Raw genomic sequence first — 24,193 nt, forward strand, 5'->3', positions numbered from 1 at the left:
AGAGAAAAAGAGAAAGGCCTAAACCCGTGATCGGCAAACTGTGGCTCGTGAGCCACATGCGGCTCATTAGCCCGAGGGTGGCTCTTAAACAAAATACCATGGCCTAGGCAAGTCTATTTTGAAGAAGTGGTGTTAGAAGAAGTTTAAATTTAAAATATTTGACTCTCAAAAGAAATTTCATTTGTTTTACTGTTGATATTTGGCTCTATTGACTAATGAGTTTGCTGACCACCGACCTAGACCATGGAGAGCCTTTTGTGCCATGCTTCAGAATTTGAATTTTATTCTGAATGGGGGAACCACTGAAAATTCTTTAAGTAATGATGCAATATAGTAGAATTAGAGGTCAAAAAGACTGGAAGTAAGAAAACTAGTTAACAAAATACTATAATTGTCAAAAGAGCACACAAAGATTTGAATAAATGCATTATTTAAAGAGGAGATAAACAGACTTAGTAGACATTTAAAAGATGGAACCTAAAGATCACAGTGCTACAGATAGAATCAAATCACAGTAAGCACTCAGGTTTTAACTTCATATTTCTGGCTTTGATGGGAGGATCACTTTCCAACATAATGAAGGAGGTATTTGTAGAGTATTTGTTTTGTTTTCTTCATGGGCTGGAGGATGCTCAAAGATAGGTCAGAGTTTTTGGATATGTTGATTTAGTGGAACTGCTGAAGAAATGTGAATAGGCAGTTGGATGTATAACGTTAGAGTTCCAAAGTGAGATCTGTGCAATAGATGCATAAGTAATTAACAAAAGTGTTAATTTAAGCGCTGTAAATAATATAGGAAGAAATAGAGATAATAATGGGACAAATGACAGAATACTGGGAAATACTGACTTCTTTTTCTTTTAAAACATATTTTATTGATTTTTTACAAAAAGGAAGAGAGAGGGATAGAGAGTTAGAAACATCAATGAGAGAGAAACATCTATCAGCTGCCTCTTGCACACCCCTAACTGGGGATGTGCCCACAACCAATGTACATGCCCTTGACCGGAATCGAACTCGGGACCCTTCAGTCAGCAGGCTGATGCTCTATCCACTGAGCCAAACCAGTTTCGGAGGAAATACTGACTTCTAAAAGCCTGATACACAAAGAGGAGCATACAAAGTAAAAGTGACAAGGGAATATAGAGAACATCAAGGCCATGAGATATCAGAGAAACCAAGGGAGGAAATGGATTCACATAGAATAGTTATCAGTGGAAAAGTTACAGAAGTAAGATAATGATTCAAAACAATCTATTGAAGTTGGTAACCTCTGTCAGGGCAGTTTCAGTCAACTAATAGTAGCAGAAAATTATCTACTATAAGTAAAGCAATAAATGGGAAGTGAAGAAATAGAGACCAGTGTGGACTTGGCTGTTTAAAGAGAAAGGTGGATTTTAGGTGAACAAGAGTTCGTTTTTGTTTTCCTCTGCTCCTTTGGCTTTTTTTTTTTTTTTTTTTTTTTTTTTTTTTAAGATAAGAATAGGCTTCAGGGAGGGAATTAAAAGAGAAAAGGGAAAACAGGAGAGGAAAAGTCCTTAAGGAAATGATATGGATAAGAAAGACAGGGCAGATGGCAGAACTTCTATTTAGAAGTAAAGCTGATTTTTCCTCTAAAACTGATGTGAAGGCCACAAGGGTAGGAAGTGATAAATTTGTGAACATGAAAACAGGAAGTCAAAGTTCATTTCTTATAACCCACTCAGTGCTATCAAACATAACTATGTACTGTATCACTCTAGTGGGCATCATTTACATAGAAATAGGTTACAGTGTAAAATACACATGTAAATTTTCTAAAGCAATTTGTTTACTTACCTTCCATAACATCTTTTTCAATTATTTTGACTGCTTCTGTTTGATTATTTGTCTGTTGCTTACGAATAGATGTTTTCTTGAATTTATTCACCATACATTCCTAGAAAACAAAATAGAAATAATTCAAAAATTATCAGTGAGCATTTAGCATATGCTCAGCACCATGCTTGGCCTATGAAACAGTATGTGTTATATAAGAACTAGTATATGTTCTCAAGAAGCTTACAATTTAGTTGAAAAAATTATCATAATGTACCAATAAACTATAAAAAGCATTCACTTTTCAAACATATTCTAGGAAGATAGAGTAAGAGAAATCAGAGAGAGCAGACAAGTCAAGGTTTCTCTGGCCTGGAGAGTGGTTGAGCGTCAAAACTATGAACCAGTAGGTGATGGATAGATTCCCAGGTGGGGCACATGCCCCAGTTGCAGGCTTAATTCCCAGTAGGGGAGGGGCAGGAAGCAGCCAATCAATAATTCTCTCTCATCATTGATATTTCTATATACTATAGTATTTCTCTCTCCCTCTCCCTTCCTCTTTGAAATGAATTAAAATATATATTTTCCAAATTATATATATATATACACACACATATGTATGTGTATATATATATATATATATATATAGAGAGAGAGAGAGAGAGAGAGAGAGAGAGCGAGAGAGGTTTTCTCTGAGCAGATGAACACTTAAGTCCTAAATGACAAGAACCAGTTAAGGAATGAATTACAAAAAAATTATAATTAAGGGACACAATTCTGTAAGGATATAGGAGTGATCATTGTATTTCTAGCCTTCTAACAAGTCTATCTCTTCTGCCCAAATTAACTGTATGTACAATTAGCAGTCCAGCTCTAGCACCTTCCTTAAGCATCCCTGAATCCAACTATCCTCCCTTACTCCAAATCCCTTCTGCACATACTATCATTCTTGGCCCTCCCACTTAACATGTGTATGAGTGTGTTCTATTTCCAACTGTTGTCTATTCAATGAGGGTAGTGTCTGGGTCTTCAGTGCCTACACAGCACATTTCATAAATATTCAAGAAAAATTGTTGAACTGATGACCACACACTCATATTACAAAGGGCACTAAACAGACACCTGGCTCTCTGGCTCTGAATTAAAACTCTATTACTTACTGAGTCATTAAATTGTTCTGAGCATGATCTTTCATGATAAAAAAGGAGTTGTTCTGAGGCTCAAATAAAATATCAGCGTACTCAGCACAATGGATGATAGCTGATTTAGCATTAAGTTGTTCAAGGAATTCTTTTTCAGACACCTGTACCAAAAATTACTCTAGGAAATATAAAATGTCCCCTCAAATAACAAATCTAAATTATATTTACAATAGGAATTAACATCTAATTCCGGTTTCATTTTAAAATAACAAAGTAAAAAGTAAATTAAAATTTTAGAAACATAATATGGGAAAGAACTATAAAAAAAATAAGAAATTGAAATTTCAGATAAAGTGCTTTTCACTTTAAAAACAGCTACTTACATGCAAAAACTCCATAACTACTTTATCAAATTTAGTTTGTTTCTGAATATGATCTAATGTTTCCTGGTGTGAAGAACTTTCCAGATGAAGTTCAATATCTTTTTCTTCAAAAGTTCGAAATTTACAAAATGAACATGTGAATGCCATTCTGGAAGGGAAAAAAGTATTTCTTTATATATTATTTTATTTACTTACAGAGTGCATATAAAGATAACAATGAAACTAATTTTAGCTCCCACTGTGGGAGCACACTGACAACCTAGGGGTAACTCATGCATTGAGCGTCTGCCTCCTGGTGGTCAGTGCCCATCATAGCAACCAATCAAATGGTCACTTAGGCTTTTATAAATATACTTAGAGGCCTAATGCACAAAATTCATGCAAGGGACCCCGTCCCTGCGGTGGCTGCCTCTGTCTCAGCCCCCACCACTATGGCTTCATCCAGCCTAATTAGCATATTACACTTTTATTATTATATAGACTAGTGGCCCAGTGCACAAAATTCGTGCAGGGATGGGGGTGAGGGGTGGGAGGGAAGGGGTGTTCCCTCAGCCCAGCCTGCACCCTCTCCAATCAGGGACCCTTTGGAAGATAAATGATTGCTGATTTAGCAGAAATATAGCAGTCGGACATCTCTCTTGCAATCTGAGAACGCTGGCTCCTGCCTGCCTGCCTGATCACCCCTAACTGCCCTTCCCTGCTGGCCTAATCTCATCCCCACTGCCCTCCCCTGCTGGCCTAATCTCATCCCCAACTGCTCTCCTCTGCCAGCCTGATCTTGCCCAGTCCTCTAGGCCTCCCTGCCTCCCTCTTCCTCTTTCCTGGATAAGAGGGGGCGAGGCTAGAGGGGGTGAGGCCAGTGGGGGCCACTCCACCCTCTACTCACTCTCCCTTCCATCGAGGCCTCTTCAGGCCCAGTCTGTTTTGTTTCCTCATTCTGAGATAGGCTAAGAGGCGGAGGGAAAGAAAGGGAGAAAAGGCTGTGGGTGCTGTGTGTGTCTGTGCATGTGTGCAGTTGTGAGTGTGAGTGCTGGCCCCACTTCCCCAGTCCCTATCTCCGCTGCCACAAGTTCTCACCCACCAGAGCCTGCTGCACGGGCTAGCCTGGTCGAGCCTCCAGTCATTGTGACAGACCCAGAGTTTTTATATATTAGGATTATTGTTGCTAAAGGAGGCAACAGCACATTACTGCTCAAAAAGCTTCACTGGCTCCTTATGGCTCAAAAAAAGTTAAAATGCCTTCAGTACCCTTTAGAACAGCACTTACTCTGTCCTATCATTTAGTTTCAACCACTAATAACTTTAACAGTATCTGGAACATAGTATGTTTTCATTAAATGTTTCAATTAGCTTACACCTTTCAGCCCACTAGTCTAATTACGGTATTATTGTTCATATGAACTGTAAACCTAGTTTTGCCCCACCCTGAATTTTTCTATTGTGCCTGCATTTTCTGCATATTGTTTCAGGCTTTATAACCAAAGGCATAAGAGTCATGAAGGGATGTGTTTAACCTTACATATGATTGGTTACACGCTATTGCTGGTTTTGGAGCTATTATAAATAATGCTGTAATGAGTATCTTTTCAGATTAAAGTCGTCTACATTTTTAGGTTATTTTCTTGGAGGGATAAAAAGTATAAAAAAATTCAAGACATTTTTAAAAACTGATAAATTGCTTCCCAGTAGTTATATTATATAGTCACCAGAAAATTATGTCTTTTGACTGTATCCCAGTTAATCAACATTATTTCTTCCTAGCTAATAAAAATGCTATATTATTATTTAAATTTCCAGTTTATTTACCCTAGAATTATTATATAGCTGTTGTTCTTTCACCAAATTATGTATTGGGCATCTTGTTTCCTTGTTTTTTTAAAAAAATTCTGGTTTAGTGATATTTATCTAACTTAAACATTAATCATTTTTCATGTTTATATTTTCCAAGTCTATTTGTTTTCCTTTTAAGTTTAAAATTTGTATCTTAACAAATCTGTAATTTATTGTAAAACTTTTGCAATTTATTGCCGAAACCGGTTTAGCTCAATGGATAGAGCGTCGGCTTGGGAACTGAAGGGTCCCGGGTTCGATTCTGGTCAAGAGCATGTACCTTGGTTGCAGGCACATCCCCAGTAGGGAGTGTACAGGAGGCAGCTGATCGATGCTTCTCTCTCACTGATGTTTCTAACTCTATCCCTCTCTCTTCCTCTCTGTAAAAAAATCAATAAAATTTGTTAAAAAAAAAAACTTTTGCAATTTATTATAAAACTTTTAAGCTTAGAAAACAAAACCTCCTTGCAGGATTAAAATGTTCCATTTTAGTTTCCTATTATTTTCCATTTTTTTAGGTTAATTAATCTGGATTCATCCTTGCTGGTATAAGAAGAGGATCTAAACTATTTTTCTTGCTATTGTTCAGTTGTTCAAGCAATTCTCCTTTCATTTGCAGTTATCTTCTTTATTATACACTATATACACTAGAGGCCGGGTACATGAAATTCATATGGGGGGGAAGGAGAGGAGGAGAGGGAGGAAGGGCTGTCCCTCAGCCCAGCCTACACACTCTCCAATCCAGGACCCTTCAGGAGATGTCCAACTGCAGGGCCCCTAATAACCTCTGCCTGCCTGCCTACCTGATTGTTCCTAACTGCTCCCCTGCCAGCCTGATTGCTCTCTAACTGCCTCCCCTGCCAGCCTTATCGCCCCCTAACTGCTTCCCCATGCTAGCCTGATCACGCCTAACCACCTCTGCATCAGTCTATGCCACCTTGGCTTTGTCCAGAAGAATGTCTGGTCTAATTAGTATAGATTACATTCTTACATATAACACATCTGCTTATAGGTTAATAATTCAGTTACACTGATTATCTTTTTCTAGTATAGCTTTCTGTTTCAATATCTAAAAAAGCTAGTATCTACTCATTTATTATTCTTTTCGTAAAATTTAATTTTCCTACACAAGATTACTATGGCCTTGTCCAGGTGGCTCAGTTGGAGGCAGCAAAAGGTTGCGGGTTCAATTTCCAGACAGGGCATGTACAGGAGGCAGCCAATTAATGTTTCTCTTTCTCTCCCTCTCCCTCTCCCTCAATTCCTTCCCCTCTCTAACATCAATAAACATATCCTTGGGTGAGGATATATATATGTATGTGTGTGTGTGTGCATGTGTGTGTGTGTATGTGTATGTACGTATATGTGTATGTATGTGTATGTGTATATATGTATATATATCCTACCTAATAAAAGAGTAATATGTAAATCAACCATCACTCTGCTACACTCACAAGCCGTGTCCACCAGCCAATCAGTGAGTATGCAAATTAACCCCAATCAAGATGGCTGCAGCCACAGAGAGCAGTTGAGAGGCTGGGGTTTCCCTGGCAATACAGGAAGCAAAACTTTCCACACACCCTGGTCGGCCTAGGCCTCCACTTAAGGATACAAAATTTCAATTATAGAAGATAAATCCCAAGAAAAACGGAAGCAACCACAGAACTGGAGAGGACAGGCTAGGGTTGCCCCTGGCAACGGAGGAAGCCAAGCTTTCCACCTGCCCTGGCCAGCCAAGGCTTCCACTCAAGGATACAAACCAACACAGGCTCCTCGCCCAGGTCACCCCACAACCCAAGGGAACCCCCACCCTGATCCGGGACATCCTTCAGGGCAAACCAGCTGGATAACAACACACTTTTATCCCCAGCTGGCCCCCACCCATGCACCAGGCCTCTATCCTATCTAATAAAAGAATATGCAGATTGACCATCACTCCAACACACAATATGGCTGCCCCTATGTGGTCAAAGATCCTGCCCCTATGTGGACACAAGATGGCCAGCAGGGGAGGGCAGCTGGGAGGCACCAGGCCTGCAAGAAAGGGCAGTTGAGAGGGACCAGGTCTGCAAGAGAGGGTAGTTGGAGGCAATCAACCCTGCAGGGGAGAGCAGTTAGGGGTGACCAGGCTGGCAGAGGAGGAAAGTTGGGGGCAAACAGGCTGGTAGGGAGCAGTTAGATATCAATCAGGCTGGCATGGGAGTGGTTAGGGGTTGATCAAACTGGCAGGCAGAAGCGGTTAGGGGCAATCAGGTAGGCAGACAGGAGAGTAGTTGGGAGCCAGCAGTCCTGGATTATGAGAGGGATGTCGAACATCCCGAGGGGTCCCAGATTGGAGAGGGTGCAGGCTGGGCTGAGGGACACACCCCACCCCGTGCACAAATTTCATGCATCGGGCCTCTAATATGTATGTATGTATGTATGTGTGTATGTATATGTTATTTCTCCATATATACACACACACACACACACACACACACATATATATGCAAACATATATATTAATATATATATTATTATTATTATTTCTCCATATAGTAAAATCTCAAAGACTTTGTGGTTTTCCTCATATTATGACATAGATTTCTTATTAAGAATACTGTATTTCTGGATATTATAAAACAATTAAAATTACTAAATGGGACTTTTTTCTTATATTTTCTAAATGGTAATTATATATAAATATCAAAAACATTCCTACATATCTCGGATCAAAACTTTTCATTTAATGCTCAGGAATTTTTTTACATTCCAACTAATTGCCTTTTATAGAAAATGGTTTTATAATGAGCCCAATTTTCTGACTACTAAGCACAAACCTGTATCCATCTCCATATTTCTCACTGTTTTTTTCCCTTCTGCGCCTTTGTTTCTCTCGCCGAGCCTCAATTCGCCGCTTTTCTTCTTCTTCTTCATTTTTTAGGTCAATTTTTGCTAGGATATCAGACAAAAATATTAAGACTATAGATTTCCATTCTCCCTTCCCAGTCCCAGTTTATAAAATACAGAGATGCAAAGTTTACTTGTTGGTATCAGATTAAATTGAACTCAAATAAATAAATAAATAAAATCAAAGTTCAAGATTACCCAGTGTATATAATCATCATGAATTTTGTCATATTTACTTATCTATGGGATCTTTGCTATATATTTTTCTTCTCTAAATGGTCCTAGGTACCTTATTCATTTTTCTTATTCTTATTTTCCTTATTCTTATTTTAAGCAATAAAATCACTATGACCTAAAACAGCATTTTTTAAGCAGTGTGCCACAAAATTTTTAAAACATGCAATACCTGACTATTTAGTCAGTGGCACTGACTTCTTTTTCCTTTGTCAAATTTAAAACATGACAACGAACAACGCAATAATAGCCATCTAGCGTGTATGAATTAAAATTAAACCTATTTTTTGGTCAGTTTAGGAAAAAGTTTTATATATCTTTTGGTGTGTCACCGAATTTTATTAACTGGTTTATGGGTTGAATACTGCTGACCTCAAATCATCTTGAATACCACTTTAAGAAACACTGAAGTAAACTGATGCTGCATTAAAATGGAATTAAATGAAAACTAGAGAGCCATGGATATAAAAATTCATATATATTATATGTGCTTTCCCAAAATTTCTCAAAAGGTATGAACTCTAATTAAAGCAGTTCCTTCCTCTTTTTAAGAAAGCATTTTAATGCAAATATAATCCTATATAATAAAAGTCTAGGTAACATCGTGCAACATCACAAGATGGTGGCCACAAGATAGTCACAAGATGGCCACCACAAGATGGCTGACAGGGGAGGGTAGTTGTGGGTGATCGGCCGGCAGGGGAGGCACTTGGGTGCAACCAGGCCTGCAGGGGAGGGCAGTTGGGTGCGAACAGGTCAGCAGGGGAGAACAGTTAGGGGTGACCCAAACCTGCAGGGCAGTTGGGGTTGATCAGGCCAGCACGGGAGGGCAGCCGAGGATGATTGGGCCAGCAGGGGAAGGTAGTTGGGGGCAATCAGGTTGGCAAGGGAGCAGTTAGGTGTCAATTAGGCTAGCAGGGGAGTGGTTAGGAGCCAGCAGTCCTGGATTGCGAAAGGGATGTCCCAAATTGGAGAGGGTGTAGGCCAAGCTGAGGGACACCCCCACCTCACTATGCATGAATTTCAAGCCCTGGGCCTCTAGTAAAGTAATAAAATACTGGTATAAAATTTACCATTCTAGCCAGGACCGGTTTGGCTCAATGGATAGAGTAGGGGTGTCGAACTCAATCAGAGAAGGGGCCAAAATTTAAAATCCAGCCTAAATCGCGGGCCGAATGGTTTACTGAACAGTCATAAACTGACAATGTTAACCAGAAATGTGAATTTAAAATGAGTGGAACAATCTTTTCCTTAACAGTGCTGTTAACCAACTCACATGCTATCAAGGATTTGGCCCGCGGACCTTGTGTTTGACACATGTGGGATAGAGCATCGGCTTGGGGACTGAAGGGCCCCGGGTTCGATTCCGGTCAAGGGCATGTACCTTGGTTGCGGGCATATCCCCAGTAGGGGGTGTGCAAGAGGCAGCTGATCAATGACTCTCTCTCATTGATGTTTCTAACTTTCTATCTCTCTCCCTTCCTCTCTGTACAAAAAAATCAATAAAATATATAAAAAATAAAAATAAAAAATAAATAAATAAATAAAATAAAATAAAATTTACCATTCTAACCATTTCCAAGTGAACAATTCAGTGACAGTAAGTACAGCATAATGTTATCCAACCATCATCACTACTTAGTTTCAAATTTTTCATCACCCCAAATGGAAAGTCCATATCCAGTAAGTAGTCACTCCCCACTTACTCTTTCCCCAACCCCTTGGTAACTACTAATCTACTTTCTGTCTCCACAGATTTCTCTGTTCCAGATATTTCATATAAATAGAATCCTACAATATGTGGCTTTTTTGTCTAGCTTCTTTCATGTAGCATAGTATTTTCAAGATTCATTCACATACTGAACCATGTATCTGTACTTACTTCCTTTTTAATGAATGAACATTCCATTGTGTGAACAGATCACATTTCCTTTTATCCATTCATTTGTTAATAAACAATTGCATTGTTTCCATCTTTTGGCTACTGTGAATGCTGCTGCTATGAAAATTTGTGTACAAGCTTTTGTTTGAATATTTCTCTTCAATTCTTTGAGGTATATGCCCAGGAGTGGAATTGCTGGGTTATATGGTCAGTCTACATTTATTCATTCGAAGAACTATCAAAATGTTTCCCATAACAGTTGCGCCATTTTAGATTCTCAACAGTAATGTGTGAGGGTCCCAATTTTTCCACTCCTTGCCAACACTTTGTTTTTATTATATCCATCAACTTCACATGGTGTGAAGTGATATCTCACTGTGAGCAAGTTCTTTCTTATAATACATTTAACTTTAGACTTAAAAAAACTAATCTGCCCTTAAAGTTTTCCTTTTATGCATTGTTTTCCTTTTAGATTATGTTTGCAAAAATACGTAATATAAAATCATGAATACCTAGGGATTCATAAACTTGACAGTAAACAAGTTTTAGGCAGCATTTGCTATGTATACAGGCTAATGTTTCAAAATTATCTAAAATCAATACCTTAAAACTCAGTATCTAAATTACTTTTTATCATTTTATAAGAGCTTAAATGTATATTCTTATTAATTAACCATTTCCATATTCCTATTGGATTTCCTTAAAACTCTCTATGGAAAATCTACAGGTATATGACCTCAAACTAGAAATAATTGCATTTCCCTTTCATACGCTAAAGCTATGACATATTAGTATATTGTACCTCCTGAGAAATGACTGAATATGGTTTCTTCTACTGCTTTCTGCAAATCATATAGCATATATTACAAGACCTCCTATTCCTAAATATTTTACAGATAGTTCTTAAATACCTACCTCATGCCTGACAGTAAAAGGATGAACTGAGTATAGAATTTTGGCTTCATTCTTAGCTATACTACACTATTCTCAAATATTGTTTTTAAAAAAAGGAAAGGGGGGTGGGGGGAGATATCCTGGACAGTGTGTTCAGTGGTAGTGTTAGCCCATGCACCAAAGGGTCCAAGGTTTGATCCCCAGTCAAGGGCGTGTACCTGGGTTGCAGGTTCGAGCCTAGCACTTGTCAGGGTTCATACAGGAGGCAAATGATCGGTGTGTCTCATAACTCATTCATTCACTCATTCATTTTCTCTCTCTCTCTCTCTCTCTCCTCCCCTTCCCTTCCACTCTCTAGAAATCAATGGAAAATATATTCTTGGATGAGGATTAACCAACAACCTAAAAAAGTCATCATGTCCAGAAGATTAAAAGCCAATTAATTTTCTAGAAGTATAGATTTTCCTGGTACCTGGGACCATGAAACATTTCTTCCCTTTGTCCTCATAAAGAGAATTCTATGTAATATAACACTTCTTCAACACCTCCAACAATAAATACACTGTAACATCCAACAGTTTGACTCAAATCATGTGTGAAGCCATTTAAATATTTAAATATTCTAACTCCACCCTAAACCAGGATTTAGGGAAAAGGGATAGATCAGGGCATGTGAACTTAAAAAGTATCTTGTGCCCTGGCCAGCGTGGCTCAGTTGGTTAAGCGTCACCCAGTGCCCTGAAAGGGCAATGACTCTTTCGATTCCCGGTCAGAACCCGTACCAGTTTGTGGGTTCGATCCCCAGTCTGGTTGCATGTGGGATGCAGCCAATCAATGTTTCTCTTTCACATTGATGTTTTCTCTCTCCTTCTCCTTTCCCCCCTCTCTCTATAATCAATATAAACATTTTTTTTAAAATAAAGTATAAAAATGTTAAAAATAAAGTTTCTTGGTAATTTTGATGTCATGAATAATAACTGTACTAGAGGTTTCCTGGAACCTAACCACTATAATTACAATGCAACTTGTCTATATAAACACAAAAAAATTATCTAAAAGCACTGGATTTAAAAAGGTAAAAAGTACTCTCAGCAATTATATTTTCTTACTTACTTGGTGATTTGCTGAGGTTCATCTTCTCCACAGGTTTTGCTAGCTTGGGTTTCTTGATGAAGGTTCCACTGGGCTTATTAAATTGTTGCATCATTTTTCTCTTTATTCCTCTTGTAGCAGCAACTGTCACATTGGCGGGTTTATTTTGATAGTCAACAACAATTCCAGGTCTATGAATGCTTCCAAAATCACTCATATGCTGCAAATTTGTGAAATCAAAAAACATTAACATAATATCCAAATATAAAAAATGAATTCATACAAAATGTACATGTTTTCTATCTAATAATTTTTACCTACAAATTCCCCAAAATGTAATAAATTTACATGTCCACTCTGAATAAACACATTAGAAAATTTCATAAATTATTACATGAACTTGAATCCAGTCAATTAGTATTTTTATTTCCAGTAGAACAAATATATTGCCTATTTTTATTTTTACAATTCAATATTAGTTGAGGTCATAAACAACATATGTGCCTGTCAAAATATTACCACTTGTACAACTCTCTGACAACTCCTCTTCAGAGTTCCTAATTGATATTTTCCCATGAAAAGACCTTAAAATAAATCTTTATTTTACTAAAGCCTTGCTCATAACTAAGAAACACAAAGAAGACCATATTTGAAGTTTGAAGTAAAAAAGATCCAGAAATCATTTATGATTTCTCCCTGTTGAAAAAGGGAATGAGAAGGCGAGATGGAACATTAGTATGAAATAGGAGAGTTAAAGCATAACCATGCATCAACTTCCAAGATACACTTCAGATAAAGAATTACATCTGACGTTCCATTCACATTCTTACCTAGAGAAACATATTCTGACCCAGAAGCCTGAGGAGCAAAAGTCTACAGACGAAGAGTCATGCAACCAAGCGACTCTGTGTCCCTTCCTCTTTTAGACATTAACAAAATCCACTACACCAAGAGGTCACATGTGCATAGGAATTTGTTCTTCTAACCTTACTTTTATAAGATAAAGAAGGAGGAGTAATCTGAAGAGAAGGATCCAATGGGAATTGTACAAGTGAAGATTAAAAAAGAAAACCCTATTGGTTCATCTACTTCATTAACACGAGGAAAGAAAGAAAAGTCCATTCAGACTAGAATGGTGAATACAAAGTACAGGAATACCTGTTTTCCTATTGCGAACAGAAAATTGATATTTGAAGACTAGTAAAGAAAAAAGTCATTTGCCTGTAAATAATAAAGCATGGAAAATGCTAGGTGTTTTCAAATTTTACCCCACTTATTTTCCTTTAACCTACAATAATAAAATATGGAGGAATAGCAACATATTGCTTACATTTGTATATTATGCTTAGGATACCTATCTAACCTAGTGGATTGGAATAAATTAGTGTAGGAAGAGAATACAGTCACATCAGAAAAACTTGATTAATTATCCATTAAAGGTGCAATGCATTTTACATAAGAGTTAACTGTTATAAATGAAAAATTTCTAAACAAGTATGAACACTACACTGATGTACCAAAAGCTAGTAAACAGTCAAAACGTGTGCCCTATTACATTTTTTATCAGAAGTACTTCCCTCTGCAAAGAGAATATTAAGAGTCACTGACTCAAAAAAGAAAAAAAAACAAAAACAAAAAAACCACAATACAGTATTCTTTATATGACCAAACTAAATAACTCCATAACCTACATACACTTACTAGGTAAAATTTCATGTTAGTCAAGTTACCTAAGAACATAGGCATAACCTTAAAATTAACACTGTATAACCTTAAACGCTTGAAGACTACTATATCTGCTCATTTAAGCAAGAATTTACAAAATATTACTTCCTAGGAAGGAGCCATAAACATTTACAGGTAGGAAATTATTTTTCAATATTAAAACTGATGACAGAGAAAATATTACACCCAGCAATAGGACATATTTTAAGAGTGAATTAGCAAAATTATACTGACCACAAATCATTCTACAACCTATTTTACATGTCAACTTCTTCACCTTGTAAACAAAGCTAAGCTACCCTCAACTATCACCAACTTTTGATCTATGTTTAATGTAAAATATGGAGCTTTGAAGAAATAGAGCTTAGTAGCAAAGTATAAACATTTTATCATACATTGCACCTTTAACCTACTCAAAAAACTCCAAAAAGGTTATTAACTTTTACAATAATCCAAGAACTGTCCCACTAACAAAACTGCTGGTGTTTACAAGGAAAAATGCAACTCCTTTTAATCCCTTTTAGACCAAATCTAACATCCTCACCTTTTTAATAAAGGGAGATTTGGCAAAACTTTATGAACAATCCTCTCACACTGTCACTTCTTTTCTGGGATGCTGGAGAAAGTTTTAGTCAACCTAAAAATTAAGCTTATGACTCAGCTTTTGCTTCAGAATACACTGGTATGAACAGTGTTTATCCTAGTTGAAAACCACGGTCTTGAAAGGGTTTAAAAGAGTGACTAGTGAAAAGAATCTGAAAAGATTCTGTTGTACTTACTCCTCGGCCTCGGCCTCTGCCTGTTGATGGTCCTCCAAAAGCATCATAGTTTCTGCTTCCAAACGTACTTTCAGGATAAGCAGGCGTTCCTCTCCCCCGAGAGCCTACAGGTGCAGGCTTCATATGGGGTGAAGAAAAACTGCTGTAGGAAGAGTAATTCTCTCTTCCTCTGTCCTCCATAAACCCAGGCCTCAATTTTGAACGGGAGTAAGGTGCTTCCCAGCTAGACCCGCCCTGGTTTCTACCTCCGAAAGAGTCAAGGCTATTCCGGTAGGAGCTCTCAAATCGACCACCATAACTACCTCCGAAGCGGCTTTGTTCGGGTTCATTAAAACCATAGCCAGATCTGTACAGATCTCGCCCACCCAGAGAAGACCTGGAGTCGTAAGACTCATAAGGTCCAAACCTGGAAAAATTGCACAGTGAGGGAAAAAACAAAAGTAAGCTTACTAATGTTAGACAATTCAAAAGACAAATTATCAGATGACATTTATCAACTAAAATTCATTTATACCATACTGGTTTGCACAGTTCTACTTTTGTTCACGCTTGATTAGGGCTGGGCAATTCAACATGAGACCAGATAGAAAGCTACCTGAGTCAGTTTTTAAATATGAATTGAGTAAAGTAAAGCTTAGCTTAAAAATCTGCTTTTTAGCAGCTTTTCCGTTTTATTAAAAATAAAAGATTTGTCTGTAATTATTTTAGCCCAGCCCTAGTCTTAGAAAAAGTCATTTGCTAAATTTCACAAACTACTCAAACTTTCTTTAAATCCATCCTCAATGTTAGAAAAAAAATATTTACAGTATTTTAGCTTTCAATAGGGACACAAATTGAAGACTACACAGAGGCAGGCTATTACGACACAGAAGAGATCCTTTTGCACCCTCAATAATCTATATCACAAAACTGCTTCATTATGTTTATAGTTCAAATTTGGAGAAAAATCTCTGGTTATAAAATTTGACAATCTGCCAAACTTTGGCTAAGGTCAACATCGATCCTCAGTCTCTTTTCACTTATAGACTAGTAAATCTAACAAATCTAGAAGGATAAGCACATAAAATAGAACATAAAAGGACCACCAGCATATACCCTCTGCATATGAATTTTCAAGGCAGATGAGAAAGAATATTTGAAAAATTATTTCCTGGCAGGAAATTGTCACATAAAACTATGCTAAAAAAAGGGAGCACACAATCTCCTCAAGGTTTTAATAGAATCAACAGAAGAAACGAATCATCTTCTCACAAATCCAAAGTATGCTTGACACTTTACAACACAGTTTTATAAAGGCCCACAATTACACATGAGATAAACAATAACATCTACATAATGTATACACATTACATTTACAGTGTAACAAGGCAATAATTGATATATTAAAACATTTCAATGTTACATTACTTTAATTATTTACAGATAACTAAATAAATAGAAGGTATTATTTACTTCTAAATCCTAGTAACCATATAAAAAGTTTTCCTCTTTGCAACTACATTTTTCAAAACATCTATCTTATAAGCAAAATTGTCATAACTGTTCATTTTCTTGAACATAACTGTTTCTCTACTATGGACCATAGTGGCACACTTGAAACAGAAAGAAGGTAAGCAAGATTCAATCCATCCTTAAGGAATCTGGATCCTTCAATTTATGAGGGACAATAGTTTTAAATGTTCTCCAACTAGTTTTACTACTATTTAATAGGAATCTTTGTGTCTCAAAAAATAAACTCCCTTTGTCTGAAATATGGTCAACCTTAAAGTCTATAGTAGCTCAACTAGGTTTATGCTTTCCAAGTATCAAAAGCAAAATATAAATACATTGTGAACTCTAGTGCATTAAAATAAGTAAAAAGTATAGTATTCATGACTTTAATACAACGCTCCTAACAAAAGTGGTTTTTGGTTTCAGTAGTATCTGACAATAAATAACCTAGATATGATATAAAGAATGTTTCTATTATTATAATATGCTCTTACAACTTACTTGAGAGTTAAATTTAAAAGAATAGATATCTTAAATGTTTCTTAGAAATTGAACATGGCTAAGCTAGTCAAAGGCTGCTTTGCTGCTTTTAACAGCACCCCACATTAGGAAAGATTTTTTTAAATCATTAAGAAAAACCTTCATATATAATATTTCAAGTAACATTTTACACCATTTGTTCAGGACATTCTGATTAAGAATTTAAAGTAAAAGAAATATTCATTGCTAAAAGCAGAAAATCTTTAACGATTTATGTATTGAAATGGTAAGTTATCTGAGGTTCTTAAAAAAATGTCTGCCAGTGATTTTAAGATAATTTTTATAACCATTAGTTAACACCTTTAAACATTTAAGGTTATTATTCAATACCAAATAGTGAAGTTCAAGTATCATAACGTGCCTAAGGAATTCTTAAATTAAAATATCCAGAATCTTATAATCTTCTAATTATTTGGCTAAGTGATTAAGCAATTTACCTGCTACCCCCACCACCACCACTGTGATTGTCCATGCCATATGACTGGTTTAGGTAGGAGTCCATGGATCTTTGACCCCCATAGGATCCATGGCCATAGTCACGATCCATCCCTATAAAGGGTTTAAAAAGAAAAAAATTAAATGATGCTCACCTTTACTGGCACCCAAAAGAAGAATTTTTAGATAAATATCCTTGAATGCCAGACCTCCATAAGATCCAGGGCCATAATCTCGATCCATTCCTAAAAGAATCAATAACAAAAAGTTGGTAAAATATACCATTCTATTCAGGAATCTTTGCATAAAATACAAGATATTCATATTAATCATCTGAGAAATAGTTCATCAATAACATTTAAGCCACAGTCACTAGACAATGAAAAAAAACACAGAGATGATAATTTACTGAAAATTCAGACATCCTATAGAAACCTAATGTTTTAAAAGAAAAACAGCAACTAGAAACTTCTACATTAGAATTACTTTCAATTTAACCAATACTTATTTGATTAGAATACTCCTATAAGGCCTGGTATTAGATACTACAGAGTTTATAATTAATAATTAAAAACTACAAGAAAAATCAGCATTTAATGTCAAAAGAGAAAATTTGTGTTGTAAATATATTTTTCTTCATCAATCTGTTCTCTATGTGTCTAAAAATCCCAGAAGCAACCTTTTTTTCAATTAGCTGAATCTAAATTACTTGGTTTCATTATTTCATATGGTAATCGAAGTAGCTATTTTTAAAAAGTAAAAATCACAGTGTGGGGCCAATTTGTGGTACTAGGCCTGTAAATAATGATTCAACGAATATTTAATTCTTCAAATACTTTGAATAAGGGAATATGAATTCTAGTAATGCACACACTAAAAAATATAGTAAGAGCACTAAATATATCTTATTACACTGCAATTCTACCTCTATTTCAATCTCACATAAAAATACGAAAGATAATAAAATGAATTTATTATAAAAATGAAAAAATTTAAAAACCATTTAGAATGTTTCCTATGTTATGCACTAATAAATGCCAATAGTATACACAAATTTTATGCAAAAATACAAAGCAAATACCTTAATTTATATTTTTAAAAACATTAAATACATTTTAAATTATAATCATTTAAATATTTCGGCTCCTAACAACAACAATAATAACGCTGAGAGCACAACCTTACAAAAATACTACTTGAAATCTTGCAACTTTAAACCTGGAAGTGAACTAAATGATCAAATTCAATCTCTGTTTTATAGATTATGGAACTGAAGTTCCAAGACATGAAATAATGTTCTTGAAGTCACATAAGTATCTACCCCTCTAGCTTCAAACTGCTGCTTCTACCTGAAACACTCTCCTCTACTAACCCACGTATCCGTCTGTTGAAATCTCTTAAAGTCCATTTCAAATACAAATCCTATTGATATAGCCTCAGCTGATTATCATCTTTCTTCTGACTATCTACAAGTCTGTAGTTCTTATCTGGTGCTCATTATACTTTACCATATATTCCATTTGTGACCTCATCTTCAATGTACACTAGTCTTTTGCAGGGTCTGACTTTTAGTAATCTTTTATATACTCTTGAGCAACAGTTGTCAAGGAATAGTGTGTTGACCACTGGAGGTTGCCAAGACCCTTTCAGAGGGTCCACAAGGTTAAACTATTTTCATAAACAATATTAAGACATTAATTTGCCTTCTGTACAAACTATTTTCATAAATAATATTAAGACATTAATTTGCACTAAAGAATGCAAAAGCAGCCGAAACCAGTTTGGCTCAGTGGATAGAGCATCAGCCTACGGACTGAAAGGTCCCAGGTTCGATTCCGGTCAAGGGCATGTACCTGGGTTGCAGGCACATCCCCAGTAGGAGGTGTGCAGAAGGCAGCTGATCGATGATTCTCTCTCATCGATGTTTCTAACTCTCTATCCTTCTCCTTTCCTCTCTGTACAAAATCAATAAAATATATTTTTAAAAAATAATAATTTTTTAAAAATGCAAAAGCAGTGATGGGTAAAACTGCTGGTCTCGTAGCATAAATCAAGGCAGTGGCATTGAACTGTATTAGCAGTTGCTGTATTCTTCAATACTGCACACTTATAATAAAAATAATAAAATAAAAATACCCCCTTCACTGATGAAGCACCAAAAATGATTAATTTATTAAATCAATGACTTTGAATATACCCACTTTCTGATATTCTATGAAGTAAAATGGGAAGTATGCATAGCACCTAAAGCAGTTTTGCTACATATCAAAGCCACACAGTTCTCTCCAGGAACAGTCATTCTGTGAGTATTTTGTGAGCTGAATTAACCACATTTTACAAGGAATATTATTTAAGGAATACCTTTCTTACTAGAAAGAAAGACTGGCATTCAAAAACTATGGCTTTTGGTTAGGTTATTTGGCAGAAATTTTCTAAAAAATGTACAAAGTAAAACTGTCACTTCAAGGAAAGTAAATGAAAATATTTGTTGCCAATGATAAAATTCAAGCAAAAGTTAAAATTTTATAAAACTTTTATCTACCACCTTGAGTTTGACAGCTCAATATTTAAAGGTTTTTCTGATAAAAACTGGTAGCAGTATTAATGATTTTTTTATATTGTACAATAAAATCTGTCAATATATATTTAGAAAATCTGAATAACTTAGTAAACCAATATTTCCCAAATCTAATCCCTGATATTACAGGATCATACATAGTAAAAAGACCCAGCAGGAGTGCAAAACATATCAATAAATTTCAATGTAACAGAATACAAAAAGTTAATCAATATACAAAACAAATTGACATGTTTTACATTTTTTATACTAACTTCAAATTGGGTGTTTAGCTTACATTTATAGCACAACATAATTCATACTACCCACACTGCAAGTTCTCAATAGTCAGTCACACATGGCCATATTAGACAACATAGTTCTAGACTAATAAAATAGTCAATTATTTATCTTTAGAGCTGGTGAGAATACAATATGATTTTATGCTCATACATCATATATACAGGATAATTTTGAGATTAAAATTAAATTTTTAAAATAAAATGCTCTTCTCTAAGGCTTCATTCAATAATAATAAAGCCCTAATATGCAAATCAACCGAACGGTGGAACAACTGGTCGCTATGACACACAATGACCACCAGGGGGTAGAGGTGCCCCCTGGTGGTCAGTGTGCTCCCACAAGGAGAGTAATGCTCAGCCAGAAACCAGGCTACCAGCTGGTGAGTGCAGCAGCTGGCAAGTGCAGTGGCGAGCCTTTCCTGCCTCCAAGGCAGCACTAAGGCCACTCCAGAGCAGGCCTAAGCCAGCAAGCAGACATCCTTAATCCTGGACTATGAGAGGGCGCAGGCCGAGCTGAGGGATTACCCTCCCACCAGTGCACGAATGTCATGCACTGGGCCTGTTGTCTATATACATGAAAGCCTAAGCGACCAAACAACTAAACAACCAAGCAATTGGTTGACAGGTCGCTATGATGTGCACTGACCACTAGGGTGCAGACGCTCAATGCAGAAGCTGCCCCTGATGGTCAGCGCACTCCCACAGCCAACCTCCTGCTGCTGGCCATCTCCTGTGGTCCCTCCCCCAGGTCAGCCAGCCAACTTCCCATGGTCCTTCCCCCCAGCTGGCCAACCTCCCAAGGTTTCTCCCCAAGACTGGCTAACCTCCTGCAATCTCTCCCCCTAGTTAGTCCCCCAGATCAGCCCCGATGAGGTTGGGGGGGCAGCCAGCCAACCTCCCACAGTCCCCCACCCCAAACCAGCCAACCTCTCATGGTTCCTCCCCATGATTGACCCCAATGGGGGAGAAGGCCTGGCCGGCCAACCTCTTGTGGCCTCACCCCAGCCAGCCAGCCTCCCAATAGGCCACAATCACCTGTCAGGCCAAGGGACCCCACCCATGCATGAATTCGTGCACAGGGCCTCTAGTATTAAAATAACTTTAGAGTTAGGTTCTGTCAGGTACACAAAACAAAAATCTTTATTTTACTATTTGTGCTAGTTTCTATTTTGAGTTAGCAGAGGCTGTTTTTAGTTTTTTTTATTCCGTGTTTTTATTTCAGAAAGATAAGAAGTCATAACTTACTAATATTTATTTTTTTTTTAATATATTTTATTGATTTTTTACAGAGAGGAAGAGAGAGGGATAGAGAGTTAGAAACATTGATGAGAGAGAATCATCAATCAGCTGCCTCTTGCACACCCCCTACTGGGGATGTGCCCACAACCAAGGTACATGCCCTTGACCGGAATCGAACCTGGGACCTTTCAGTCTGCAGGCCGACACTCTATCCATTGAGCCAAACCGGTTTCGGCATTACTAATATTTATTGAACACTCACCTTGTACCAGGTACTGCAGAGTACCCAAAACTTGACAGAACTATTTTTATATAGCAATAACCTTGGCTTATTGTTCACAGTACTGTTATTATTCAATTAATTAAAATGAAAGAGGCAATATCTTTATATTATACACTAGAGGTCCAGTGCACAGAATTTATGCACGGGGTGGGGGACTGTTCCTTAGCCCAGCCTGCACCCTCTCCAATCTGAAACCCCGCAAGAAATGTCCGACTGCCCACTGCGATCAAGCCTAAACGGTGAGTCGGACATCCCTCTCACAATCCAGGACTGCTGGTTCCCAACTGCTCACCTGCCTGCCTGCCTGATTGCCCCTAACTGCTTCTGCTTGCCAACCTGATCACCCCTAACCACTCCCCTGCCAGCCAGTTCAATGCCTAACTGCCCCCTGCCAGCCCAATTGCCCCCAACTGCCCTCCCCTGCTGGCCTGGTCCACCCCCCCCCAACTGCCCTTCCTCCACTGCCAATCTAATAGCCCCCAACTGCCCTCCCTTGCAGGGCTGGCTCCTCCCATGGCCTTCCCCTGCATACACATGCATATACAGCCAGGGACCACTTGCCCTATAGTTAAGATTTAAGAGGATTAGGGAATGACCTAAACAATCACCATCAAATAAGAACCACTGTTGGAGCTAAAATTTAAAAAATAAAAGTACTAACATCAATGATAGAAATTTCTAAAGCTCTTTTTGTTAACACTGTATATCAAAAAAATAAAATCTCTAGCCCTGCATTTCAAAATCCTTTATTTAGATATTAAATCCAACTCTCAATATATCTTACTAGAAATCATGGCCTTCTATCCTTCCAAATCACTTTCTTCAGTAAAAACACTAATCCTACTCACCCCAGTTTAAAATCCTGAATTCATTTTTTATTCATCCCTGTCAATTTTCTATTCATTACTAGTCAGCCTGCAAGCTCTGCTAATTTTCTCTAGAAATGTCTTAATTTTTTTTATTAATATTTTTTAAATTACTATTTTCACTTCCTAAGTTCAAGGTCTTAAAATTCTTATACCTAAATTTATGTAATGGTTTTCTAGCTAATTTTCCAATTTTCAATCTAACTTACATATGCATGCAAATTAAACAATAAATAATACAAGAATGAACTTCTGCCAATCCTGCATATTGAATACTTCCTATATATTAAGCCTTATTAGGCCACATCAAACCCAAAGTTTCTCTAAATTCTTAGAGATGATAAATTAAAATTAACTGACTGTAAGTATCCCCATAAAATGGAATCATTTCTTTATTTAGTAGTACATTTGCTTCAGTTTTATTTTGTGAATCTATTATATTTTGTACAATTGAATTTTGCATTTCTCTGGCAATCAGAATTTTAATTCCACTACGTGGAGTCCTTCTTGCAATGCTTTTTAAAATATATTTGATTTGTGGCCTGGCCTGTATGGCTCAGTTGCTGAGCATCACCCTGTGCACCGAAAGGTTGCCGGTTCTATTCCTGGTCAGGGCACGTCTGGGTTACAGGCGCAATCCCCAGTCAGGATGCGTGGAGGAAGCAACTAATGGATGTTTCTCTCTTATATTGATGTTGCTATCTCTCACTCTCCCTTCCTCTCTCTCTAAAATCAATAAAAACATATTTTTTAATCTCTTTAATTTGTTCCATGTTCCTTTTTGTGTGATATCATTCCGCTTAATAACTATCAAAATGACATTCAATTATATTCTGCATAACTCTCTAGATTTTACCTAACTCTGTAGTCACAACACCAACATCATGCTTATGTTAATACATAATCAAGCTTCTTCATGTTCTCCTCTAAACAGCTCTTTAAACACTAACATATTTGAATATAATAAAGCAAATGACCTCAAAACACAAGGTCAAATAGAAGCAATACAGAAGTAAGCCAATAATCCATTTAATCTATATTACTCAATACCAAAGCCTCTAATTCAACAAAAATATCTCAGCCAGTTTCTTGTAACTTATCACTCAAAATGCACTCAGAGCCTTTTGAAATAATTAAAGCAATCATTACTCAAATAAAAGAGTCAAGCTAATCTGAATAGCCCTAACTTTTCCTGATCCCAAATTCCCTAATTCAAGTACTAACTATAGTATAACATTAATCCTAACAAGTGATATATCAAGAGGCAAAAAAGACAAATTAAAACAAGGTAAAACTGGCTTTTTACATCAGTACTTTATGTGCATGAAGAGAAAAACTGAAATGTATCCCCTAACATATTTAACTGCAAAGGAAAATAGATACTCACCATTAAAACCCTGATAAGTATTCCTGCAAGCGGAGTGTGTGTAATCTATGAAAACATATTAACAGAAAGAAATTAGTGCAATATTAGCAAAAAAAAAAAATCTTACATTATAAACCCATCTATTTAAAGGAAACACAATTTTTGAAATGTCATTAACTTAATTATCTGCACAAATGGGGTATAAATAATCATTAATATTTCATATGGGAAAACATACCTCTCTCTCTGCATTATCTCACCAAACAGCAGAAATTTATCATTCAAAGTATGGTAATGTAAAAATTAGTTTATAACACCTACTACATAAAAACAGCCAAAAGATAGGATCCAATACTGATTTATGCAGGGTAACAAAAGGGCAGGCAGATAAATTAAATTATGTATCAATACATAAATTAAATTATGTATCAAATAATGCAAACACAAGGGACATCTGAGAATTGATT

The 24,193-nt window shown here is 36.7% G+C and overlaps 1 protein-coding gene across 5 annotated transcripts in view; it reads right to left on the reverse strand.

The window, feature by feature from the left end:
* The window catches only part of ZNF326 (zinc finger protein 326), a 38,611-nt gene that overhangs the window by 12,364 nt on the left and 2,054 nt on the right, over nucleotides 1-24,193 (reverse strand). Inside the window, exons 2-9 of one of the 5 annotated variants that reach the window (XM_036444007.2) lie at nucleotides 23,748-23,792; nucleotides 17,323-17,358; nucleotides 17,116-17,227; nucleotides 14,648-15,053; nucleotides 12,168-12,363; nucleotides 7,972-8,098; nucleotides 3,323-3,470; nucleotides 1,819-1,918 (exon numbers count right to left, since the gene is read on the reverse strand). In XM_036444007.2, the coding sequence (XP_036299900.1) occupies nucleotides 1,819-1,918; nucleotides 3,323-3,470; nucleotides 7,972-8,098; nucleotides 12,168-12,363; nucleotides 14,648-15,053; nucleotides 17,116-17,227; nucleotides 17,323-17,358; nucleotides 23,748-23,792 (1,170 nt within the window). Of the gene's footprint in view, nucleotides 1-1,818; nucleotides 1,919-3,322; nucleotides 3,471-7,971; nucleotides 8,099-12,164; nucleotides 12,364-14,647; nucleotides 15,054-17,115; nucleotides 17,228-17,322; nucleotides 17,359-23,747; nucleotides 23,793-24,193 lie in introns of all 5 variants that reach the window. The other 4 variants (XM_036444011.2, XM_036444008.2, XM_036444012.2 and 1 more) reach the window with 4 other exon arrangements.

Source organism: Pipistrellus kuhlii, unplaced genomic scaffold, assembly GCF_014108245.1.
Source record: "Pipistrellus kuhlii isolate mPipKuh1 unplaced genomic scaffold, mPipKuh1.p scaffold_m20_p_2, whole genome shotgun sequence".
NCBI lineage: Eukaryota > Metazoa > Chordata > Mammalia > Chiroptera > Vespertilionidae > Pipistrellus > Pipistrellus kuhlii.